Here is a 17,112-nt window from a genome sequence, read left to right as displayed (position 1 = left end):
TGTTTTAATTTAGAAAAATTCCTTTAACAGCTGACGACAGAGAGCGAGGCATCAGAAATGAATGCTAATGATGTGTCTTTTTAAGCTTCATCTATTTTTCTTTGTTCTTAAAAGTATATTTGTTCTAAATTCTATATAATATGTCACTGGGAAAAGATAACTGATATTTCTATATGAAAAACTTGACATATTACTTCTGAAACCAGGGTTAATTTATGTATTTTTTCAATAAATCTTGAGAGATCGACCCTTGGCTGGTCGATCTTGAATTTCGGCCCCCCTGTGTAGCGGAGTTTGACGCCCCTGCTGTAGTACCTGTGTAGTAGGAAACTGAGATCCTTTCTGTTCACATCGTCTCTTTGACTGCTCAGCCTCTGCACCTGAGTGCTCAAAGCCTCCAAACGAAGCGCCAGCCTGTGGAGGCGAAGACTATGCTGACCTATAAGACAAAAATATATATGTATGTATAAAACTTGAACAAAACCTTATCTCCACAGATCTCATGAGTCGTGTCTGAAGTGGAGCAGTATCTGCGGCTGTCCGGGTCAGGCCCTCGGTTAGTCACTCTCCCGTCCTGCCAAGCACAACTGAAAACAGCTCACGAGGCGGCAGATCTGAGGGATGTTTTTGGCCCGAAACCCGGAGAGCGGGACGGCCTGTCAGAATAATGGAAACGTCAGGGGGAGAGATGGGAGTTATATTTAGAAGGTTTGACAGGAGCTGCTGGGAGCGGGAATATAGGCGCAAAGCTTACAGCAGAGATGCACAGGTCAGGAGAGCACTGACATCATCTCACCTCTGTTTGCTCAGCTGACTGTAGACTTATCGCAATTTTCTATGTGGGAATTAAAGTTAAAAAAAACACAAAAATTAGTTTGTTTTACGGATTTCAAGGTACAATCCGGCAAAGTAGTAGCTGAGAATATCCTGAGCACTTAAAGGTTGTGCAGCATCTTTGTTTAAAATGTTGCCATTATCTATTTATATCTAATTTGTTCTGTCTGTTGGCAAATTAGCTCATGAACCACTGGACAGATTTTAATGAAAATTTCAGAGAATAATTACTGGCTGCACTACACCAGCTGATTAACTTTTGGAACCAAGCCAGTAAAGGATGGTTGCCACAATCAACTGAAATGAAAAAACACAAAAATTGTTATAGCTGAATCCATTTTGCAGAAACTGAGCTATAATTTGGTGTGGTTATAGCTGAGAGTCTTTAACAACATACAGTTCAAGCGCCACTCATTGTGCAAAAATCTTTGCTTAAAACTTTATCATTATTTGTCGGAGTTAATTCTGTTTGTCTGTTAGCAAAATATCCAATGAACCACAATGAACCACAGGGCAGATTCTCATGGAATGTTCTGAGAATAATCATTGGGTGTCCATCTACTGCTGATTCATTTTTGGAGGTAATCCACATCAATATGGCTGCCACAGCAAATCAACATTAGCCAACACAAAAACTGCTATAACTCAGTCCATTTTCCAGATATTGAGCTGAAATTTGTTGTGAAAGTAGCTGAGAGTCATCCCCAACACATACTCTGAGCATGACATCTTGCAATATTGCAAAAGAATCCACAGAGCATTGTTTTCAAAGGTTTAAAACGGCGACAGCTAATCAGCTATTTTCAAACTTAAGCTGATCTTAATTTTAAAACTGTAGCATGGAAGGTGACGTGCATTCCTCCGAGACGTGCCAGGCCTGTAAATCTACATGATGACTTTTCACATGCGCACTTTTTGAAGCGTGAGCGTGTGGCAATAAATCTGAGATGATTTTACAGTGTGCGCCCGGCAACAGCTTCCTCCGTGTGGTTTTCAACATTTTTCCAACTGAGCTGTTGCTGGGTGGCTGTTTGTACACAACTTGTGGTGGGTCCCTGCATGCTTGAAGCAGTTGCGGCTGAGAGGCAGCGGAGGGTTGCGTCGCTGAAAACCATTTCCCTCGAATGTGAGCGGAAAAAGGGGGCTGGGATGTTTTGAATCCAGCGGCCATTTAGTGGGATGACATTGTGAGTCATTAGCAGCCGCACTGTCGCAGACTCGCACACAAGCTGTGAGCTTTGCTTTATTTCCGGTTGAACTTGTGCCTCTGATTTATTCATCCTCTCAAGATGACCATTTAGCTCCACATCCAGGCTTAGACTTTTATTTTGAAGGAAATTAACTCAAAGGGGGAATGTTTGTTTGAGATTATTGTTCTAATTTTGGGGGGAAAATATCTATTTAATGGCTCGGGAGTCCTAAAACAAGCAAAAATTAGACAAATTAATGTTATGTAGAGACCTCCTCAGAGACAAACACCAAAATATGGAAGTTTATAGCCCAAAACAGACTGCTGCCTCGTGACAACATTTGTCTCTTACATATAAAAAAGGGGGGGGGGGAAGCTGTTACCCAAACAGCCATTACCACTGCCACTTAAAAGTCCTACTTCAGAGAAACAGTTTAGCCAAACTAAAGAACTTTGGTTTAACTCCACCACAAACCCGCGAGTGTCAGCCAAATGAAGATGGATGAGGATAAGGACCCACCATGAACTGTGTACAAATCCTCATCCAACACTTGGGAGTTCAGGTCTTAATCCCTAAACACTCCGCCTTTCTGTTCCATTTCATGTGTTGCAAAATTCTGGAGTTATTTCCATTTGCTGGGTTTAGATTCTGTAAAGAGTTTCATACTCTGCAGCAAACAACTAAACCGTGTGTGTGCGTGTCTGTGTGTGTGTGTGTGTGTGTGTGTGTGTGTGTGTGTGTGTGTGTGTGTGTGTTACTCTGTTCCTCAGGTGATCTCCCAGCAGCTTCGTCAGCGGTCGGCTCAGGTGGCACCCAGAGGCTCTGCAGCAGCAGGGTGACCAGAGACAGGCCCAGGCAGAGCAGCAGGCAGCCACTAGATGGCGCAGCACAGACAGGAAACCTGTTCACACACTGGCCTCAACTACAAAACATGGTGTCTTTGTTTTACTTTCCTTTAAATGTAGGATTTGATTTTTTTTTCTTTTTTTCCTTTTAAAGAAGTAGTTTACATCTTTTGAAGTGTGGATTTGTGAAAAGGCTATGAACAGTAAATACCTTACCTGTTGTGGATAGCTCTTCTAACACCTTCAGTTTGGAGAACCAGAGATTTCATCTGATTAAACTAACATGCTCATGGCTAGTCGGGAGTTGCTGCCATCGTAAAGCAACTTCAAACTCAACGAAATTCATGCTGCTACATGCAAACACAAATTTGTAAACCTTTACACTGCTGTCAGTTTTGAATAATTTAGTTATTTACATAGAATTCAGTGGTTACATTCAAGCAGAGATGGCAGCAGCAGCTAGCAGTAGCACTACCACTTCAACCTTGGAGCACATTTGGCAGGAAAACCACAATATTTCTGCCAAAACAATCATGTCATGTGACAATGACGTCAACGTAAACATTTTTTAAAGTAGGGTTCATATGATCAGCTGTGGGTTTTTTGAGTTTAGAGCAGGTTTAGGACAGCAGACATTCACTGTGGTCGTGGCTCCTCTCTGACTAGCCGTTAGCTCAGCAATCTGGTCAGAATGAGCTATCTACAACAGGTAAGATATTAACTGTTCACCCCACAACAAACGATTTGAATCCGTAAGCCGAAGCTGTAACTCAGTAAATTTTACAGATTTTGAGCTAAAATCTCCTACGTAGCTGAGAGTGAACCCCATCTTGTAACCGATTGTGCAAGATCTGTGTTTAATACTCTGGCATTACCTGTCTGTTAGCAAAATATTCCATGAACCATTGGACAAATATTGATCAACCTTTCAAGCAATAACTACTGAATATACCTCTATAACTCATTAACTTTTGGAGCCAATCCAATTCAAGATGGGTGCCACAGTCAACTAACCTTAGTAAACACAAACACTGCTATATTTCAGTCAGTTTTACAGATATTGTGCTCTAGTTTGAAGTGAATGAAGCTGAGAGGTATTCACAACACATACTCTAAGCGCTACACATTGAATAAAATCTTAAAACTTATCATTAACTGTTGACATTTACTCTGTTTATCAGTTAGCAAAATATTTTATGAACCAATGGGTAGTTTTTAACAAAACTTTCAAAAAGTAATTATTGGATGTACATCCAAAACTGATTAACTTTTGGTGTCAATCCAGTTCAAGATGGTCACACCAGCTAAACAATGTTAGCCAACACCAAAATGGGAATAAATCATTCAGTTAAGCAGATACTGAGCTAAAATTTGATTTTGCTTCAACTGCTTCAATGGGGCAGCTGTGACTCAGTGGTTAGAGCAGTTGTCCTCCAATGGGAGAGCTGGAGGTTCGATTTCTGGCAGGAGTCACATGTCAAAGTGGACTGCCTCTGATGTGTGCCATCAGTGTATGAATGGAGTTTAAAGCACTGATTAGACTCTATAGAATGATGTATTCAGATTAGTGTTGTAGAATGTGTGTGTGGATGGGTAAATAAGGCCACAGATTTTGTTATAGAGCACTTTGAGTGGCCTGATTGGCTAGAAAGGCGCCATATAAGTACAATCCATGTAACTCATGATTTCTCAACATGAAATGATCCCAGTCAAGGAATGCTAGGCCTGTAATTTATTCAAGACTTTAGGTGCCTCTGAAGGAGCTTATGACATGTAAAGTTTCGTTTCAGCGTTGGTTTAACTGGGGCCGCCAGCACCAGCACAGCAAACCTGCGAACTCTCTGAAGAATCTCTTTGGTCTTTGTAAACCTTCAGACCCAGATCCAGAATGAAACTACCAATCAGCACATTTGATCTAGTTTCTCAGAGCCCTGGTTGCAACATCTCCTGTCTGTGACTCAGAGCTTCTGCGTTATGGGAACGTAAGAAAAGTGAACAGAATCATTGTAAACTGATGACTATAGGTGACTGTGGCCTACTGTTGGACTTCAGTCATATGTGATGGTATCAATAGATCAAACAGCTGGTCACTTTAATTGATCAATTTTGAACCACTGATTAGCCTCCACACTAATGAGGGCAATGCTTACCTGCGATGGCGCAGTGCAACACGCATTCTTCTTCCTACAGCATTCAAGATCTCGCTGTCAAAACAGTAACAATAGATATGTCAGAGAATTCAACACGCTGAGTAATTATCAACAATACTAAAAGGACATCCACACTGCATTACTTTTTTTCCCTTGGCAGCCATTTTAAGCCTGCGAGTTTGTCTGTCTGCTTGTGTTTGTATTCTGCCCTTCGATCAGAATAATAGGAGCGATGAGTGCAGCGAAGGTGCTGTCACCAGCCTGCTCTTTGTTAACGTGACACACAAACAGAAACAACTCAGCGGCTCCAAAGGCCAACACAAGCCAGCCAGCAGACAGGCAAACACACACACACACACATTTCCTCACCTCCTTATGTTCTGTCACAACCCACTGGTAATCCTGCTTGTGCAAAACACACAAATGTTTAAAGAAAAAAGATCTGAAACAAAGTTGGGCCTGGGAAGTCTGCTGCCTCCCTTTTTTTTTGAAAAATCTTCTTTTACTCTCTTTCCCTCCTTCTCTGGCCCTGCCTTTATATATATATATATATATATATATATATATATATNATATATCTTAGCCTATGAGAATGCATCCTCTGGTTGTCACGGTAACCTGACTCCCCTTTGGAGAAAACAATACGTGGAGAGCTACTTAGGTTTTCACAGATACAATGGAGCCCACGCTACTGTGTGACAGCTTCTTTCAGCCTCAGTGGAGAGATTTAGGCTTTAGTTCTGAACCAGGGCGCTCATTTAAATAGTTTAAATGGTGGAAAGGTTTTTCACTTAAGGAAATAATAACCCAGGACTTAATGGCAATAAAAAAAACAATGACAAACTAAAAAAATAAAAATAAATAAATGAGAAAAAAACAAAGAAGAAGAAGAAATAAAGTAAATGGTCAAATTTTGAATTGGTATATGCTTAAAAGGGGTAATTTATTCAAACGTGCTTTTATTGTGAAAGGCCTCAAAAAGGCGTTTTGGTGCCTGTCTGTTAGCAAACTGTCTCATGAGCCACTGAACAGATTAAAAAAAAACTCTCAGAAAGTAATCATTAGCTGTACATTTGCAACTGATTAACTTTTAGAGTTAATCCAATTTAGGATGGCTGCCACAGCTAATCGACCTTAGCAAACACAAAAATGGCTACAACTCAGTCAGTTTTAAAGGTATTGATCTAAAATTGGATTTGGCGTTAGCTGACAGTCATCCGAATGTCATACTTTGAGTTCTAAGAGATCGCATTAAATCTGGCAATACCGGGTAAGATTACACATGATGGTATTTTCAAGATTTGATCCAAATGGCTATAACGCTGTCATTTCATGAGATAATCTTAGTTTAAAACACTGGTCCTAAAGGTGTCACGCAATTTGCAGTATTAAAGGTATGCTAGGCCTTTTTTTATTATTAGGTTTAAATTTGATTGGGATTTAATAAACTACAATATAAGCTTTTAGGACCCCTTAAGTATGTAAATACTGATGCTGTGCGGCTGATTATTGCCAAGATGTCCCAATAGTCCAGATATGAGAATACAAGAATATACAAATGTTTCCCTAAAACAGAAAGTGGGTTAAAAAGTTTCAAAACTCCAGCTGGAGATCGCTAACGTATTTTAAAGACAGCCTCTATGCGTTCTGTTTCCTCAGCACAATAAACTTGAATGTGGATGGCATTTTATTGCAGCTCAACAAAGCAAACATTTCTGTCTTCACAAAGTCTCAGCTGAGAATTCTGGCATAATTCAAAGCACATGAAGTTTTACAGAAGGGTGTTTGTGATCTTTAAAAAAAAAACTGTCAACATGAGAAGGAAGATAAAATAAAAAGAACCACACAACGAAGGCTCCAATCTATTTAAGTAATTAGAAATCTCACTTTGAACCAAAGCAGACTGTGCACACACTTGGAAAAATAATCATTTTCTCAGTTAGCTAAAATACAGAAGAGCAAAGATGTACAACAAACCTAAAACATGAAAAAAAAAAAAAAAAAAAAAAAAACCTTTGAACATAATTAGAAGTATCTCCTTCGTGTTATATGTGGTGCAGAAGTAGGCTAGACCAGTGAGGATGGAGTAACAGTAACAATCTTTGCTAAAGGTTGTTGTTCTTTACTGTATAGCAACAATTAGGATTATTTTAAGGTGATCATAAAACGATTTCTTGGAGATTACCTTCTCATCATTTTGCACACATACAAAGTCTACAAAAAAAGTCAGGAATATTATTTTTACATGGGAACTTTAAAGACACAACAAAGTGAATATGTATTTGATTTTAAGCCACTTTCTACTTCTTTTAAATTGAAATAATTAAACCAGGAAATGAACATACCAGGTTCTTTCATTATGTTGTTAATAAGATCTTCTGATTCTACTACTTTGAGCTACCCATTTGCTACTTTTAGCTATTATAGCTATTTCTTTTAGCGTTTAGCTTGTGTTCTGCTCCTTTTAGCTTTCACAAATCGGTTATAGCTCGTTCAAATTTCACCAGTCATTCAGCGCTCAGTTTTCCCAGAAAATGCACTTTACTTTCTCTAATAAAATCTGCTATTTAAACCTGAATCAACAGGAATACATTTTCGCTGCTGAGGCCAGATGGAATTGTATTTTTGTGGTTATTGGTCACGTTCGTCTCTGTGCGCACAACTTGTGTGCATGGAGGTAGGGTGGAATAGGAGGGAACTGAGGTTGGTTGGTGTTAGAGTGATGCCACGTTAGTGCGAGGGAACAGGAAGACTGGCTGAGCCTTGACCTCTGTAAGCTTTGACCTAAAAGCTTAATGCCTTTCCATCCATCTGTCGCTCGTCAGAGGTCACTGCACTCTCTGACAATCATTTCCTGAAGACTTAAGCTAACCTAAACCTCATCGTGTAGTGGCCTCATCCTAACTCTAACCTTTTTTCTCCATAATTTGGGCTTCCTATTTATCCCCATAAGGAAAGAAAGTCCTAATTCATGAACAAACTCTTATGTATTAATAAACATTCTCATGCACACTTTGGACAAATGCTTTAAACTGTGCATAAAATGCCATAAAATGCCATATAAAATCCTAATAATGTCACATTGTGCACCTGAGGGCATTGTGACATTTCTGCTCTTTTCTTTAAATAGTTCAGCAGCAGCTACTCTTAGCGACACTTTGGCTTTGATGAACTGACGGAAACACACAAATGCGATTAAATACATATCCCATGCATCATATTGTGCAAAATAAGACAGGAGATCCGTTATTTTATGGTGATTAAGATGCAAAATTGAATACAGATCAATTATGACTGAGGACGAAGCAGTACAAGGGATGAGACAGAACCAAACAACATTTTCCTCCGTAAGGCAAGTTTTGAGCGGCAGAATTCAATTATCAGTAACAACTATCATGTGTTGGGCGGCTGGGTTTCGCTTGTTGCTTTGAGTCCCTGACAAAGGCAGGGTTTGTTGCCCTGCAAGGGTGCTGTTCAAATGGCACTGTTGCACATAAACAACCAGATAATGGCTGCCATACTGTATGGCCAAAGCACAGATGTTAATCCTTTTAACTTTAGCAAAGACCCTAAAGATTTATCTTCAAAACAAGAGGCTTTTTTAATGATATGCAAAGCAATAACTGATCATACATGAAAGTAACAGCTTTTAAAGTAGTTGGTTTTCTTTATATGAAGTGTAAAAGTTGTGACAGTGTTTTCTAGGGGAAATCGGCTTGTGAATGAGGCACAGATATGGTTGTTAATCAGTGTGTGTGTGTGTTTGAGCAGCCCACCTGAGCTCCTCTCTGCAGCTCCAGCAGCTGGACGCTCACACAGGTGGGGAGGGGGCGGGAGGAGGAGGCACTGCGCATGCCCAAAGCGCCATAGCGTGAATCCTGCTTCGCGTCTGGAGACGTCCAGCCTGCAGGTAGGAGCGCTGTCCGTCAACTTCAGCTACTTTTGTTCGCTTACAAGTTCGAAAGGAAAGGGCACTTCCCGCTTTGTTTGATTTAACATGTTTTTTCCCCCTGACAATTAGCGCTGAACCCTCTCCAGAGACGGACAGATTTGATTGGCAAAACTGGTGACATCCAGGTGCAGCCGCGTTAGCCGAAACCCAACCACGTCTTTTTTTTTTTTTTTTTTTTTATCTCGCGTCAGTCTGAGTGGCTCTTCCTGTATGTCGCGTTTGGCCGCACTGTGTGTTTCGTGGTCCCCGTTAGCCCTCTGAAATCCGCCGACAGGGAGCAGCTTACCACGAGCTAACGTTAGCATTGCTAACCTGGCAGGGAGACTGAAAGGGGTGTATCAGATTAGCTCAGGCAGTAACGTTGAACACGGACAGCTACTTTCTGTGACTTATAGTGTACTATATGACTTAAAGTATATAAGTCATTGGCTACTTTCACCTCCGCTAGCTAGCTGGCGTTTGTGGGGTTTAGAGATTGAAACAAACAAGCCAATTTAGGCTGCTTGACCTGCATTTAATATTGTCAGTTAGATGTCGTCACTGAATCCCAACGTGTCACGTGATTTATCAATACGAGCTTTTTACCTCTAACATTGAATACCCGTCAGCCTCTTCGTTAAATACAGTGTTCTCATGCTGTTTTTTTTAATTTATTTATTTTATGTGCCAGGCTTCTAAAAATAAGGAACTAAAAGCATCAGAGACCGCTTTAATGGTCCTCCCAAATCTTTCACGAATACACATTTGCATTTAATTTGTAATGTGTTCGACTAGAATATAGAAATGTTGTCAAGATGACAATCTGCTGAGCGAAACAGGATTCAGTAGCAAAACCCACAGAAATATTTTGTTAAAATCAGTTTTATCCTTACTTAAAACAGGAGGGGAAAATGCAGTTAAAGGAATACTGTGAATGGAGATGTTAAGGGTAAATTTAGTGTGTTTAACCTTTCACACCACTTGATTATTAGGCTTTTTCTAGAAGAAAGGAAGGTTTAGCATATGGTTACAAATGTGCATTATGATCCACTATTTTAGATTGTTTCACTCATAATTTATGTTTAAGGAAAGGGTGTAAAAGCTCTGATTTTTTTTAAAAAATGACAATTAAAAACTCCTGTCCTTGTCTTTGTAGCAGAAGTTCCTAACAAATGGCAGCATTGTAAGCCAAACCTAAACTAGCCACTTGGTGGACTTTATGCTTATGTATTATATTATACATATATATTATATATTTATTTATTATAATGTAGATTTTTGAGCACCTATGTTGCCTTTTGTTGTGTTTAGTTCAGGGTCTACTTAATCAGTAGTGTTCAAATGTCAAAATTCAAGGTAAAAAAACTCAAATTTTTAAACTTGGGCAGCTAATCTCTAAATCCATCATAAATCCTTTCAGTTTTATGTGTTGTAATGAATTTGTTTATACCTTCATGTGACTCGTTTAAAGGCAGGCGATTTTATGACCGTCCTTTTCAGGGCGCTGATCTTTGGACATTCATCCTCATGTGACTTGAAGTCCAATAGGAAATGATCCATCTCTTCCAAACACACTCAGTTGAATGGGTTTTTTTTATTATTGTTATTGCTAAAGGTATTTAAACAGCTAGTACCAGCTAGAGGTTAGTTAAAGAGTGTTTAAACTGTTTGTCTTCTTCTGTCTTGTGGGTGAGCTAAGTAAAAAAGGCTTCTTTCCCATCTGAAGGTTGTTACCAAGTGTGAGAAATGGAAATTTAATTTGTGTTAATGCACCCTAATACAATCTTCTTCTTTTCTTTGTGTTTTTGTGTTTTCTAGTAACCATCATGGGCAGTTAATATAAATACTTTCAGTGTCTGTTGTGTGGAGGACAGAAGGTTAGTAAAACCTTGGTGAACATCTCTTCTCCTCCTGTTTGGGCTGACCAGTAAGTTCCAGCACCATGGCTGAAGAGGACTACGGCACCTTTGTGGACTGGACCCAGATGGGAGACCTGGCCAAGAGCAGTGGGCCCACCAAGGTGGACTGTAAAGAGCTGAAGGAGTTCAAACAGATGGCTCGCCAAGGCCACTGGGCCAAGAATCACAAATTACGGGCGCAAGTCTACCAGCAGCTCATCAAGACCATTCCATGCCGCACGGTCACCCCAGACGCAGAAGTTTACCGTGACCTCATGGGAGACGCAGCCCATAAGAAGCCCACCTCTCAAGCCCCGCTGCCGGAGTTTGTGGATGGAAATCCTGTGCCGCGGTACTGCCTGAAGGCCGAGGCAGTGGCCTCGGTCCATCGCATTATCAACTGCATCGCTGGACAGTTTCCGGATATCTCCCACTGCCCGTCTCTTCCAGCTATCACTTCTTTGCTCCTTCACTTCAGTAAAGACGAGGCTCAATGTTTCGAGCAGGTCAGCCGCATACTGGCCTGCAACGAGCCAGGCAAGCGACTGCTGGACCAGACTTTCTTGGCCTACGAGTCCAGCTGCATGACTTTCGGGGACCTGGCCAACAAGTACTGCACAACTGCACACAAACTGATTGTTTCAACAGCCCAGGATGTGCTCGAAGTCTATGCCGACTGGCAGCGCTGGGTGCTCGGGGACCTGCCGTTTAGCCACATGGTCCGGGTCTTGGATGTCTACCTAGTAGAAGGCTACAAGGTTCTCTATCGTGTGGCCATAGCCTTGCTCAAGTTCTATCGCAAGCATAAAATGGGAGGCCAGGGGGGACAGGGGAACCAGCAGCAACAGGATTCGGGCAAAATTAGGGCAGATATTCAGGCGTTTATCAGGGGTATCGGCTCCACCATCGCACCTGACAAGTTGCTTGAGAAGTCCTTCTCCATCCGCCTGATTAACCGTAAGGAAATCACTCTGCTGCAGCTCACAAACGAGAAGTCCCTGCAGCAGAAAGGAATCACCGTCAAACAGAAGCGGTAAAGTCAACCACTGTCCTTTTACTTCCTGTCCCATGTGCACCATTACTGTGAACTTTTTTTTTTTTCCTTAGCTGTTCTTCTTTTGGCTAACTTGGATTCACTTTTTTTTTAATAAAGGGCATAGCACAATCTAATTGAAGCCATTTTCCAATACTCCTTTAGAAGTGAAGTTGAAACGAGTGATTCATAAATTTGATTCAGCTTCCTTCGTATTAAAGGAGCACGTTAAACCGGATTCAGAAAAACAGTTACGTGTTCATCGAAAACTATTCAACCTCAGTTAGAGTGGAGGTTTCCGGATTGGATTAGAGACGCAGAGCAGCTCTTGAACTTTTTTAAATCCAATCTCAGAGCTATGCATGTAATGAGAGGCATGCAGTGTTATCATTTACAGGATCAGGTTAGATTGGTTTAAATGCAGTTTTATAAAACTGTGGATTAGATATTATTCAAAGGACTGCAGTATTTTTATATAGCAGAAACATTTTTTTTTCCTTTTTTTTTAAAATATATGTGTACATTCTGGGAAATGTTTTTGGTTGCTTTTTGTGTCATCACCTCACAGTCTGTCTGTTCTTTGTTTTTTCTGTTTTCTCTGTGCCACCATTTCTTCATTCACTTCCTGTCTTATCTCTACTCCACTCCTGTGTTTTCTTCATCGGTTCTTTTACAGTTCTAGGTGGGTTCACCTCTCCTCCTTGATTTGCTGTCAGATCCATTTTTCCATCTCTTTTTTTTTCAGAATAGATTTTGTATTAAGCTATAGTAATAGATCAGCTGGTTGGTCAGTGTTATTGCAGTCAGAATGCAGGATTTACTTCTATAGATCTATAGATCTGTAGATCTGTGAATCACAAACTGATCTCCTCTCCGCTGTGTGAGCCTCCTGCTCTGAACCTCTCCGCCTCCTCCCGTTTCCTTCTCTCTGGGATTTCTCCAGGAGGAACGTGCAGCTGGCGCTGAACCCTGACACCTTTTCCTCAGAGATCGTCAGTGCCAAGGAGATGCACGACATCTGGTCGTGGATTCCCGAGCGCTTTGCCCTGTGCCAACCGCAGCTTCTCTTCACCACCTCCGTCCACGGCTGCAGCCTCAACAGGTGAACTCGTCAGCACAGTGTAGTGTTATTGTGCAACTATTTATTGTGTGAGCCCCTTGTGACATTACTGCAGAGACAAGGTTTATCAAAAGCCCATTTTTGTTTTTCAACATTTCTATTATGTTTGTAGATTGATTGCTTTGTAAAAAATAATCTTGGACCGATTTAAAATATGCTTTTAGTTATTTTTCCCCCTATGTGTCATGCTGTCACAAAAAAAGGCTGTATAAATTTAACATAGTTCAGAGAGTGTGCTCAATAACACTCGTGACAGTTAATTTAGGCCTTTTTTTGCCTAAAAAGTTCACATTTAAAGTCATAAATTTTCCTTTTATTGAAGCATCCACCTTTAGTCTGTTACAAGTCTGGCAATGAAAGAAATATTTTATCAGAAACACAGACAGGGCACTAAAAAGCTGCGCTCATTTTAACTGTCCCCAAGATCCTTTTAATAAAACCCTGGTTTTCAGTGATTATTGTAGTTGGTATGTTTTTGTTTGACGTTAAGGACCGAACTAACTTGGATAAGGGGCCTTGCTTTGCATGGTTCAGTGTCTCATGCTCTCCTAACGCCCTGGTCACAGCCGACAAACATGCTGACCCAACTGTATTTAGTGTTTTGTCAGCAGTGGATTTGGCATCCGGGTTGGAAGTAAGCTTTTTCAGGTTTTCCTGTTGCGTACAACAGTTTCGTTAAAGATATATATTTGAAACTAAGCCACAAATGGAAGCTCTAACAGCAGATAAATGCGGCTGCAAGGTTCGAAGTGAAAGTTTTCTATATTCAGTTTCATTTATTTTTATTTTCCAATTCAAATTTAAAGAAAAATCCAACAGAAGGCTGTATTTAAATAAAGCATTTATACATAAATTATCATTTATCCTGTGGTTTAAAGCAGATTTTCAAATGTTGAGATATATTGTGATAATAGTACTGATGTTAGTTATGAGCCATATTGCCCACCCCTAATGTATGTAGATATTTAATGTTAGTAAAGGCAGATTTATGTTATTTTCCTATTTCATGTGGTAAACAATCCAACCTGTGGAATTAAAGTACAGCCCCTTTTTAATAAAAAGTAACTGAGTTCAGATTTTCTTTTTTTTCTAATATATACAGGAAATGCTAACATACATGCTAACCTTTATGCTTGCATAAATACAGAAATTGTTAATATTTAATCCTCAGATTCAGTTGAGTGCTTAAAATTGCAGTGAATTAAATGTTTTCATTTTGTCTCTAGATTCTACTCTCATTGTGAAGGCTACGAACCCACTCTGCTCCTCATCCGGACCACAGATGGAGATGTAAGCAACACTTCTTAAATAACAAGATTTATTTTATATTTTTCTTTAAGGATTTTGTTCGAGGAAACCAAAGAGACGTCCTTGCAGATGATTTTGTTAAATAAAATCATAAAGTTTGTAATAGATTTTGTGCAAATATTGGATGTTAGAAGCCTAGTTGAGCTTCAGCTCTTATGATCAACATCCGGTTTAGGTGGTTTTCTACAGTTTAACATAGACTGGTTTTGTTCTCCTGGTTTCTGTGAATTGGTGTTCAAGTCATGTGACCTGCTGTCGTATGATTGGATTACAGCCTTGCAAACGGATGGTTGCTTGAACATTGACCTCCCAGAGTCAGCAAGACTTTTACTGGCATTATTCTGAAGTATTTTAGTACAAGCAGAATAAATGAGGTAATCCATATTATTCCAAGAACTGGAATCAGTTGTGTTTGTCATTCAGGTTTGTGGAGCCTTCCTGTCATCAGACTGGGAGGAGCGGAAGCGAGGCGGAAACAAACTGAGTTTCTTTGGCACAGGGGAGTGTTTTGTCTTCAGGGTGAGTCTTGCATCAAACCTCTACTGGTCTTTTCTTTTACTACCTGAGCAGTGACACCTTGTAGCCACTAGATGGCGCCAGCACCCATGGTTTCACATGTTCCTGATGTCCATAACACCGGCTCAGACCGGTGTGTCATACACTGAGGGAAAGGCTGCTTTATATGTCAGAAATCACTAGATCTTGGCACGTCTTTCTCATAAAAAGCAGCCTCGTTATTCTGCTCTGGTGGCCACAGTGCAGCTTTGAGCTCTAATTTTAGTAAAATTATACCTGGTCTTGAAATAGAAAAGAAGACTGGCTCTTTGATGTCTTCTCTCTGAATTATTCATCCAGCCTTCTGTGTTGAGAGGCAGCTGTGTGCTGTCTGACTAGACACCAGAAAACACAGTCATCTCAAACACGGAGCCCAGAGCACACCCATCGGAAACTCCTGTTACCTGACCCAGTAGTTTCTGACCCGACTCTCACCTGACACCACACCTGACTCTCAGCAGGTACTGAAGTCTGTCAGATGTGACTCTTCATGGTTAGAGATACTAGAAGAAAGCATGTTCAGCAGACTGTCTGAAATGAAGCCCAGACTCAAGATGTTAGGGCTTTAATGTAGTAAAACCTCATACATCTGTACAGATTGGTGTTTATTGAGGTGTAGTTGTTAACATACGATGCTCACATGCAATGTGATAAAAAAATATTTGCACATCTACCTGCCTGGGAAACCATGTGTTAATTGAAGAGTTCATATGTGGCTACAAAGGAAAAGTGCCTTCAGAAACGGCAACGGCAGAGGGAATGTTGCATGAAAACAGGAAGTGATTTGTAGGATTTAGAATCTGAAGCGATCATGCAAAACTTCCCATTTCTCATAAATAGTTTTATCACCTTGTATATAATCATCGTATTGCTACATTTGTGTGAATAATTACCTTCTTGGTGGCCTGGTGTGAAATTCATGTCAAATGCCACTTTATTTATTTTTAAGCAGTCGGGTTTGTGTTTCTCTTTTTTTTTAGCTGAAGCCAGAGATCGAGCGCTACGAGTGGGTGGTGATCCGCCACCCTGAGCTGGCTTCCTCCATCAAAACCGAGGGTCAGGAGGGCACGGCGTCCTCTGAGGACAACAGCCTACAGCAGCCGGAGAAACCTGCCGGAGATCTGTCACCGTTTCTCGCTGCTCGCCACTTCAACCTCAACTCCAAGAATACTTCCATGTTCATGGCTGGAAACTTTGACTCCATCATTGTGGGTGAGTGGGCTTTTACAGCGAGCTGTTGAGAATTTTGTGCTACGGGCTTCCTTTTAATTCTTTCTCCGAATAACTAAAATACTTGACCCTTTAATATTCAAGACTGTTAGCCTGCATCACAATGAGCACTGTGTATTTTAAATGTCTGCATCACAGTTTAAGTAAAATCCAGTCGTTTTTTTTTTTTTTTCCTTCAACTAATGCAAAGTTTCTAATCCTATATTTGATTAGGAGGGGGTGAGGGCAACGCTCTGTACATCGACTCTGAGCTGAACCACGGCCGCACAGGCAGGTGCACCACCTTCGACAACCCGCCGCTGTGCGCAGAGAGCTTCCAGGTTTCACTGCTGGAGGTGTGGGGCTTCCAGGACGCCATGGCTCAATGATTCTGAGCACAAACATGTCACACATCCGAAACTGGAGCCTCGAAAACACATTACAGTGTAACACTACAAGACGTCACGTGTGCAGCACAAAGCCCTAAATGTTCATGCAAGATTTTTGAGGCAGGAAACGGATATACATATAGAACATCTATCTAAGAAATGTTTACTTTTTTTTTTATTTATTAATGCAGGTTATCCAAATTTGAAAATGTGGGAAAGTATATTTTGTTCGTCTTCTGTTTATTTTTGTATTTGCATATTATGTTGCACTAATTATGTGGAGGTGGTGATGAAAGTGTTCAAGATTAACAGTGTTTGTGTTCCATTGAGCTGATTTCTGTATTTCATGTTTGGTTGTTTATATCTGTCTGCCAAAGTCTGTGTGAAACGAGCTCTGCAGCCCTTTAGAGATGCTTTACCAGAGCATGTAGACAAACGGATGATTCAGACAGCATTTGTGAAGTCTTTATATTTTGGTAAATGTTGAACAAGATGATGATGACGTAGTAAAGTTGTACCAGGTCGAGCAAAACTTTGGCCTAGTTTTTTTTTTTTTTTTTGGTCTTGTTTATCTAGACTTTTTGGTGCGATACTCATACTGTGAGAGATCTGATCCATGAATAAACTGAGAGGAAAAATTTTGCACCATA

At 40.5% G+C, this 17,112-nt stretch overlaps 2 protein-coding genes across 4 annotated transcripts in view; one reads left to right on the top strand and one right to left on the bottom strand.

Annotated features, from left to right (window-relative positions):
• The window catches only part of LOC108237123 (alpha-1,6-mannosylglycoprotein 6-beta-N-acetylglucosaminyltransferase B), a 22,703-nt gene extending 13,776 nt beyond the window's left edge, over positions 1 to 8,927 (bottom strand). Inside the window, exons 1-4 of the mRNA XM_037980916.1 lie at positions 8,796 to 8,927; positions 5,020 to 5,073; positions 2,783 to 2,898; positions 316 to 439 (exon numbers count right to left, since the gene is read on the bottom strand). Of these exons, the coding sequence (XP_037836844.1) occupies positions 316 to 439; positions 2,783 to 2,898; positions 5,020 to 5,045 (266 nt within the window). The 5' untranslated portion in view covers positions 5,046 to 5,073; positions 8,796 to 8,927. The remainder of the gene's footprint in view (positions 1 to 315; positions 440 to 2,782; positions 2,899 to 5,019; positions 5,074 to 8,795) is intronic.
• tbc1d24 (TBC1 domain family, member 24) lies at positions 8,815 to 17,112 on the top strand. 3 transcript variants are annotated; one of them, XM_017418348.3, is made up of 8 exons: positions 8,815 to 8,929; positions 10,769 to 11,881; positions 12,558 to 12,563; positions 12,825 to 12,983; positions 14,228 to 14,291; positions 14,733 to 14,828; positions 15,845 to 16,076; positions 16,308 to 17,112. In XM_017418348.3, the coding sequence occupies exons 2-8, from the start codon at positions 10,893 to 10,895 to the stop codon at positions 16,460 to 16,462; spliced, it is 1,701 nt and encodes a 566-aa protein (XP_017273837.1). In that variant the 5' UTR covers positions 8,815 to 8,929; positions 10,769 to 10,892; the 3' UTR covers positions 16,463 to 17,112. The 3 variants fall into 3 exon arrangements, with proteins under 3 accessions (XP_017273837.1, XP_017273838.1, XP_024862175.1); XM_025006407.2 differs by lacking the exon at positions 8,815 to 8,929 and adding an exon at positions 8,963 to 9,096; XM_017418349.3 differs by lacking the exon at positions 12,558 to 12,563.

Source organism: Kryptolebias marmoratus, linkage group LG17 (assembly GCF_001649575.2).
Source record: "Kryptolebias marmoratus isolate JLee-2015 linkage group LG17, ASM164957v2, whole genome shotgun sequence".
NCBI classification, from domain to species: Eukaryota; Metazoa; Chordata; class Actinopteri; order Cyprinodontiformes; family Rivulidae; genus Kryptolebias; species Kryptolebias marmoratus.
The sequence above is the reverse complement of the archived record's forward strand: the minus strand, read 5'-3'. Positions and strand labels throughout refer to the sequence as shown.